Source organism: Sorex fumeus, unplaced genomic scaffold, assembly GCF_029834395.1.
Source record: "Sorex fumeus unplaced genomic scaffold, SorFum_2.1 ptg000030l, whole genome shotgun sequence".
NCBI lineage: Eukaryota > Metazoa > Chordata > Mammalia > Eulipotyphla > Soricidae > Sorex > Sorex fumeus.
The window spans coordinates 14414698-14424145 of NW_026606087.1; the positions used below are offsets into that span (position 1 = coordinate 14414698).

At 35.7% G+C, this 9448-nt stretch overlaps 1 protein-coding gene across 2 annotated transcripts; it reads left to right on the forward strand.

Moving 5' to 3' along the window:
- On the forward strand, nucleotides 1–6276 carry LOC130025236 (olfactory receptor 52Z1P-like). 2 transcript variants are annotated; one of them, XM_056116185.1, is made up of 2 exons: nucleotides 1–28; nucleotides 5366–6276. In XM_056116185.1, exons 1-2 carry the CDS (start codon nucleotides 1–3, stop codon nucleotides 6274–6276), a joined length of 939 nt encoding a protein of 312 aa, XP_055972160.1. The 2 variants fall into 2 exon arrangements, with proteins under 2 accessions (XP_055972160.1, XP_055972161.1); XM_056116186.1 differs by lacking the exon at nucleotides 1–28 and adding an exon at nucleotides 264–272 and having other exon boundaries at nucleotides 5335–6276.
- Nucleotides 6277–9448: the final 3172 nt, after the last annotated feature.

The following is a 9448-nucleotide window of genomic DNA, read 5'->3' on the forward strand; positions in this document are numbered from 1 at the left end:
ATGGCAGACAATATTCCCTATACTCTCTCTCTACTTTGGGGCATTATGGTTTTCAATGCAGACACTGAGAGGTTATCATTTTTGGTCCTTTATCTATTTTCAGCACACATCTCTCATCCCGACCCGTTCCTCAAGCAATCATTTTCTTAGTGATCCCTATTCCAGTTGCCTTCTCCCCTTTGCTTGTGAGGCAGGCTTCCAGCTATGGAGCAATCTTCCTGTCCCATGTATCTATGATCCTTAGGAATTAGCCTCATGTTTCTGTTTCTTCTGTTTCACTTTCCAAATTGATGCTTCCCTTAAAACTGAAGTAGGCGCCCATTTCCGATAGAAGATCCCATCCAAAGATAGGACAGAGAATCAATCACTTGTCCCAGGTGCTCATCTTCCCAGAGATACATTCTATTCAGGTAGACATTTAGGTCTAGTTCTTCAATACTGATGTGGTTCCGATTCTCGAGTGAAGATCCCATCCCAGGATTGGGATGTTACTCAGGGATGGACAAAAACTGGTGTGTAAATGAAGCCCCATACCAGAAACAGGGAAGAGGCTAAGTAAAACATATCTTTCTTTTCTGCATGGCCACTCCTGACACCTGAAAGGAATCAGAGGAGAGGGCTCCAGAGAAGGAATTTAACATAGAGTGCTCAGATCCTGAGATACTAAAAAATTGACTTCCGTATCTGCCACGGCCAATGTCATCCTGAGCTCTTCCTCTGTTATTCTGAGCCATGGGGGCATTGTTAAGTCTATTCTGGGTCCCGGGTCCTTGTGTCCGGGGCACCCACAGAAGATGCTGGGAAAGCCGACCTGAGCTGCTTCCATTATCCTCGCTTCCTCACCGGTGGCAGGTTCTAGACACGGTTTTTGGAGAAGGGCAACCTGTAGGGAATGGCAAAGCTTGACTTCCCAGCTGAGCCCAGTGGTATGTCTATGTCACAGCAACAAAGATGCCACCAGAACATAAGCCAGCACGGGGCCAATCCCTGGGAACTATGGAACTATCTCCTCTGAATCCAGACGCTGCAAACTGTCCAGGGCCGAGGCGGAGCTGGAAGCGGCTTTGGCCACCAAGAATCGGCCACAAAGCGGCTGTTCTCAAGACATCCTGGTGTTCGGGGAGTTCAAGCAAACACAGCAACTCATTATTACAGTAGCTAGAAAAAAGTGGTCACTGCAGGAGTCTGTGAAGCGAACAGTCACCTTTACCCGTATCCCTTTAGGACCCTTTGTTCTGTTTGCAACCCAGACGGGCTTTCGGACCCTTGTGGGTATTTCAACGTTCTTGTGCTATCATTAAGTTGGCTAAAATATAAATTTCTGAAACCTTCTTATTCGTCCCTTTCAGACTCTCCTGCACTCTGGACCGGGACCTTGCATGTTTCCGGAGACCTTTTGCACAGCACAGTCCGCACCCCTGCAGAGGTCTGGGTGGGCATTTGCATTGCACGTGTCTGACCCGGGTTTGATTCCTCTGTCTCTCTCAGAGAGCCCGGCAAGCTACCAAGAGTATCTTGCCCACACGGCAAAGACTGGCAAGCTACCTGTGATGTATTCAATATGCTAAAAACAGTAACAAATCTCACAATTTGTTGTGAGACACTACCGGTGCCCACTCGAGCAAATCAATGAACAACGGGAGGACAGTGCAACAGTGGTAAATTAAGTAAGTAAATAAATTAAAAGTTACCTAATGGTTTCACACAGGTGAAGTATAAACAGCATAAGAAAGATAACTGACACAAACCCACAAAACTCACTCAAAGACAGCAAAATGAAAACAATGGCTGCTACTAAAGTTTTGGGTAGTGTGTACTGAGAAACAAATAGAGAGTTTTTTGGTTATGGGATGCACTGGGACACTGGGACACTGGCATTGGGTACAATGTTGTAAAATAATGATAAATAAAAATACAGAGAAACAAAAAATAAGCAGTGATTCACACAAATCAAATGATCTGTGCTTTGATTTATTTATAGATCTGATTTTTTTCTTTTTGAAATCGAGATCCATCTACTTATATGTTTAATGTACCATTTTGAATCACTCAAGATTGCATCACACAGAATAGGTTTTAGATTTGACTGCAGATATTTTATTAAGTTATTCCTTCTCTCTTAGTCTTTGTGCATGTACATGAATAACACATGAGCCATACTTACGCTTGAAAATAGAGATGGCATTTTGTAGTTCCCACCCTAACGTGCCATTCTGTTGCCTCCAATTTTTCTTCTTCTAATATCCTCTTTGCACTACAACCAGAAGTCTTTTGAAAAATAAAAATCAAATTAAATTATTACCTTTCTTGATTTTTCCAGTTTCAGTTCTGGATTGTAGGCTAAACTGTACTGTGACAACATAAAGATCATTCATCACTTCTGTGCATCTTCCTAAGTACCCCTCAATGAGATCTGAATTAAGGTATATGTACATATTTCTAGGTGCAAATAACATGGTTTGGATCATTAACTGGTGACTTATACGATGCTACATGGGACTTCATATGTTGCAGGTGAAACAGTTGAGTGATTTCATTGCTAACTAATATGCCATACTATTACTATGCCATAATTTAACTATTTCATAAAATTCAGAATATTTAGATTTTTGATAATTTAAGATTCTTATGCATGTTGAAGTCAGAAGCATTGATCGACGTGTTTTGTTTGCACATAAGCTGCATTTATGTGCATCTTGAATTATAATGCAAAGTCATAGGTTTGGCAAGTACTTTCTCATATAATTACACGAGTTTGTTACCAGATGAGAATGAAACATTTTGTTGACTGATCTATATCTTGGTTAAATTTTGGTGCTGTCAATATCTATTTTCTTCTAATTTAACTACTCTTTGTTTCTTCCTTTTCCAATACTTGAATGTTTTTCTTTGATTTCTTCATTCGGTCTTTCCTTCTACTATGTTGTTAAATATGTGCTTCTTTGTCATTGTATATTATTTCAATAAATTAGATTAGTTATAATCGAATACATAAACCTTGCATTAAAGAAGTCCACTCAAATACATTAAATAGCAAAAAATGCTACAAATAAGGGATCAAATTATCTTGCTTTGAGTATAAGTAGTCACTTGGAGCACTATCAAAATTTATCAGTATACGGCACAGAGAGAATGCCATATTAGGAATCTATGGAACATCTTAAGCCTTAAACAAAGTCCTGTCATACCCATCCTCAAAACAAGTTACCTAATAACATTAATTTAGAAAAAGTAAGATATTATACATTTGTGTTATTTCACAGATAAAGATACTCATAAAGGTAGCTTACAATTCTATGTGGACAAAATCATGTCTACTGTTTAACTTGATTATGGCAGAATAATATATTGGAGAAAATTTCAAGCTTCTTGAAATGCTTTTAAAATCACTGAGTAACTTTGAAACTATCAATAAAAGTAAAATAATTATTCTCTCAACTTCCAACAGCTTTAACTCCAGAATAAGCAAATATGCCACATAGAGTTTATTGGTTTCTAAATTAACTACTTAAAGATCACACGAAAAAGAAAAATAATTAAACTAGATAACTAGTTGACAGGGAGCAGACAAAGAGTAACTTATAGTGAATGCAACAGTCAGAGAGAGGATCTGAAACATAAAATACATTAAAAACATTGGAAATACTTTCCATGACATTGACCTTAGGCATTTATGTGGGAACTCAGTAACAGTGAAGGAAGCAAAAACAAAAAGAAGGCAATGGGACCACAGCTAACTGAATCACCTACTCATTGAAATAAACTATCAAGAAAACTAAAATTAAAAACATCCTCTGGAATAGGATAAACTGTTTTCACACCAAAAGGACAAGGAATTTTACATTTGATCTACAAATACCAAATAAAATGTATGGGAGAATCAAAATGTATGTTTATTCTTCTGTAGGAATTGACAACATATATTCACAAATAATTCAATTCATTTTCAGATATATCCTAAGAGAATAGCACACCATAGATTAAATGTTCACTTGTACATTTAGGTGTCTGAGAGTGTTAACTAGGTGTCTTGAAAACATCATTTCCAGGGAAAAACGGATCAAATTGTGGAGGAAGAGAAGGAATGCTTCTCCCTGAGGACTATGTACCAGGAACCAGTCTAGGCAATTAGTGGAGTAAAATTCAATCTCTAGGGGTACAGAAAAAAGTGTTCCCTAGAGAGGTCTATAAAAGGGTATAAATACTGCAGCAGTTGAGATTTACAGCTCATCTTCCTGTATCCTGCACATCTCCTTCCTTTATTTTTTAATTGGTCAAGGTACTAAATATCTCCAGAACACAAGAAATTGGAAAACGTAAGTAAACAGAGTTGTGCTTACTGGCTACCTGTAGAAAAACATTCCAGATAGTTGTCAGAAGACTTGCTCATTTTTCTTAATATTTGAAACAGGTTGTATTTATCTCAACCTCGACTTACAAAGTATTGGCTATGACTTTAATTGCCCTTTATGCAGAATTGTAGCATGTCTGTATTATTTGTTTAAATATAATTTACAAGAACACAAATGTCTGTGTATAAGTTCATATACATACATAAGCACTCTGTATACACACAATCACCACACAAATAACTTAAATCTATTTTCAATGTTTTTAACCTATTTCCTATGTCTTAAGGTTTACTTGACATATTTTTTGTGTTATGCATATCTAAAATTTGTGTTTACATGTGTTAAACATATATTCTACTATTTTTATAAAAGGCTCACTAGTTTGGGAGAGAAAAGCAGGTGAAGGTGTATGAAATTGCTTGAAGCTGCCTGGGTCTGATTCCTTGCACTGCATATGGTCCCCCTGCACTCTAAAGAATAAGCCTTGAGCCATTGAATTATTAATAATAAGCTGAGTTAGATTAATGAATATGGATAAAGAATTGGGAACTCATGAATTTTTTCCATTTCTAGTTTTACTTTATAGTGATTAGTTTATGGTGGTTAGAATTATAAATTTAGAACTTACCTCACTTGATTGTGAATAAGTTATGATCTAGGGCATAAGATTGAAAGTCTGTGGCAGTTTTGAGACGATTAAATAAGTTATTACATGTAAGACACAATGAGAAATATTAAGCACTTATTCCATATTATTAATTTTCAGATAGATTTAATTCTTCCATGGATAGAGCCAGGGCAATTTGAAGCCACTTAATTCGTTTTATTGTCCATTCACTAAGAAGAATCTATTGAAAGAAACCTTCCATTCGGACATCAGTTAGCCTAAGGTAGCACTGTGGCATCCTTAGCTAGCCCTGTGTTTTTTCATTAAAGAAACTCGGTTCAGAACATCTGGCCACAGATGGCTCCTCCCCTTCAGAATCACACCAATCCTCAGGATACATGGTATGTTCTGACTGGAATCCCAGGACTAGAAGATATACATGTGTGGATCGCTATCCCTATCTGTTCTATGTACATTGTGGCTGTGGTAGGCAATATCTTCTTGATCCTCCTGATTGTTTCTGAGCGCAGTCTCCATGAGCCCATGTATCTCTTCCTTTCCATGCTGGCCTTAGCAGATGTCCTGCTTTCCACCACCACAGTCCCTAAGATCCTGGCCATCTTCTGGTTCCATTCCAGGAATATATCATTCGGAGGCTGTGTGACCCAGATGTTCTTCATACATTTCGTCTATGCTGTGGAATCTGCTATTCTCTTGGCAATGGCTTTTGACCGCTATGTGGCCATCTGCTACCCACTGCAATATACCACTATCTTAACTACCTCAGTCATTGGTAAGATTGGCATAGCGGCTGTGGTCAGGAGCTTTACTTTCTGCATTCCATTCATCTTTCTGGTATACCGACTTACATACTGTGGCAAAAACATTATTTCCCATTCCTACTGTGAGCACATGGGCATTGCCAGACTGGCCTGTGATAACATTAAAGTTAACATAGTTTATGGCCTGACTGCAGTTTTACTGACTATAGGGCTGGATATGGTGTTCATCATTACTTCCTACTCACTGATCCTTTGCACGGTGTTTAAGATACCTTCTTGGTCTGCCAGGTTCAAGGCCCTTAATACATGTGGCTCCCATTTCTGTGTTATACTTATGTTCTATGGTCCAGCATTATTTTCATTTTTGGCCCACCGTTTTGGGGGCAAAACAATCCCTCACTATGTTCATATCCTAATAGCCAACCTCTATGTGATAGTGCCCCCAATGCTAAATCCCATCATTTATGGAGTGAAAACCAAACAGATTCAAAAGAGAGTGATTTTGCTTTTATCTCCCTTTAGTACATGTTGTTAAAATAGTATATAACACTAAATATTATTTCAGAATAAAGCACACAAATTCTTTTTAATTCAATGATCATTAGGAATACATGTAACGCATGCATATCCTACAAATACATTTATAAAATGGACAGCTCCTCAAATATCCATTTTCCTCTCTTAAATCTTGTAGTTTGAACAAGACAAATTTAAATAAGGGATATTTTCAATTTTCCTTTTGCGGCCGAGTGTCATATCAAATTCTACAATACTGGTAAACCAGTGGATGCTTTCTAATGTAGAAGTCAACCAATGTCAATCAACAGAATATAAACACAGACGGTTTAACCTATAACAAGAATTTAGTAATCTCTGATACATAGGCCTAATGGCTCCATGGTGAGTTAACAATAATCTTCACTTACTTTCTTCTAAGAAAACATGTTTTGATAATACTTTTAACAAATTATCTATAACAAGCAATATAAAGGACCAGCTAAGGTGGCAACTTAAGGGGTTGTTGGAAAAATTGAAAATATGGTAGTGGAATGGTACAATGGTGGTGGGATTTGTGTTGAAATATTGAATGTTTGTAAAAAATCATCATGAATAACTTTGTAAAAATAAATAAATAAAAATTTAAAAAGCGTGGTGGAAATATAATCTGTTTTCAAATTTATAGACGAGAAATAAATATTAACATCTTCCCAATGCCTGATGTAAAACTGCTACACATTCTTAAAAAAATACCTCTCTCACTGGTTTCTCTTCTTCCTTAAATTATCTCAAATATGATTAAGCCATTGACATAAATATACTAGTAAAAAGGTATTAAAATATGTGAAAAGAGTATAGTATTTTAGGATGATAAGACTGCTGTTGCAGTCTTATACAATGTATAAAATAAAGATTTTTCAGTAATGTAAGTAAGTTAAACACATTTGGGGTTTGGAGAAAAATGACACAACTGTATTTTGTGCATTAATTTGTTTTCAATTTATTTTCCAAGGAAAATACCCTGAGTCATAGCATTATTAATTATAAATTGAGTTAGGTAGAGATAAAGAAATTGGAACTTATGAGCAGATAATTTCATCATTAAATTACAATGTATAGGAAGATCAACAGAATTCAATAAGTACTTCACAAATAATATTTATTAAATATATATTGTGTCCTTGAAACTTACTTATAGGATTTCACAAAAATAATAATTATTAAATTTATTGTGTCCTTGAATCTTGCTGATAAAGAAGTTCATAAATATTGTTAAAACTTAAAAAAAGAAAAAAAAATTGTACAGATTTGAAGAAATAAATGTGTTGTCTTGATTTTGTCAGTTTCACAACATATATCTGTGTCAGGTGTGATTCACAATACTTACTGAATATTTTCCTTGAAAAAATTATTTTCTAGATATAGGAATTTAAAAAAAATTTTACATGATGACTATGGGATAGTTATTTTTTCTCTCATCTACATTATTGTTGATATATAAGAATACAACAGATTTCTGTACATTGAGTTTGAAGTCTTGTTATTTACTCTAAGTTTATTATTTCTAGGATATTTTATTGGCGCCTTGGGGATTTTTCCATATATAATATCATGCTATCTGCAAATAGTGATAGCTTGACTTCTTTCTCAATCTGAATTTCTTTAATTTCTCTTCCTTATCTAATTTCTGTGGTAAAGGCTTCTAAAACTTTGTTGAGTTATAGTGGTGACAGTGTAAATCCTTGTTTGTTTCCAGATTCAAGAGGAAAGTTTTCAGTCAGTGCTTAAACACTAAGAATTATGATAGCTAAGGTGCTTTTTTTTTTTTTTTTTACTCCTTCAATTCCCATTTTGTTGAGGATTCATTTGGAACAAGAACAGTGCAAATTACTGACCTAATTGCATGCACATCTCAAAAACACTAAAGAGCAAGAGAAATAAAGCCAAGGATTTTTTAAAATATTTTTTGAGTTTTTCTTTTTAAAGACACTACAATATGTCAACCCCTGACTAGACTTACAAAAAGATAGAGAAAGTCCAGATACATCAGATGATGAATGAAAGGAGAGAAAAATATGACTTAGAAACAGATGACTGAGAAGCATAAATGATATGGCCTGGAGAGATAGTACAGAGGGTAAGACACTTGCCTGACATGCCACCTATCAGAGTTGAATCACTGATATCTCATGGTCACCTAATCACCACTAGGAGTGGCTCTTGAATGCAGACCCACAAGTAACCCCTTAGCATCACTGGGTGTGTCAAAAAAGGAAAGAAAAATATATTTGAAGAATCTATAAGAATAGGTGAATTTCTAGAATCCTACATCTTCCTGAGACTGAATCTTGAATAGATAACTGCTATAATAAAGAAAGGTTAATAAACAGATAATAATTTCTAAGGATGCAAAGAAAGCATTTGACAGGTTCCAACACTAATCATGATGACTAACATTTTTACTTTTGACAGTATGTTAGGTGAAAGATAATTATATTTAAAATAAACATTCAATGAAAATGAAAATATATTTGCTATTTTGCTGCAGCTATATACCCTTTTAATAAAGTACTTTATTTTCTTCTTGTTGTTCAGTTTTAATTATTATTTTCTTTCTTTTTGGGTCACACCTGATGATGCACAGTGGTTACTCCTGACTCTGCACTCAGGAATTACTCCTGGTGGTGCTCAGGGGACCATATGGGTTTCTGGGAATTGAACCCAGGTCGGCCGTGTGCAAGGCAAGCACCCTACCCACTGTGCTATTGCTCAAGCCCCGCTGTTCAGCTTTAAAAATCTATGACCTTTTTTATTTGAAATATATGAATAAATATTAAACATAAAATCACGAATTTTACTTCCTACTTTTTTGGAAAAGACCAACAGACCATTACTATGCATTATAAGCGGAGTATCAGTGAAAGGTTACTCAACTCTTGAATTGTTTTCCAATGCTTAATTTTTATTTCAGTTTAGGTGATATATTTTATAGTTTTGATCTAAAATGTTACTGCAACTTTATTACCTAAGTCCAACTTGGGCACCCAAAGTACCCAAGTATCTCCCCCACTGTCCTTATGTCACTTCAAGTCCTCCATATCCTTCCCCTCAACTCTCTCCCTCCAGTGCTTCGTAATCTTAGTTTCATAATCAAAGGCAAAGTTTTTCACCATTTAGTATTGTCTATTCCTTTCTCTCTCTGACTTAAT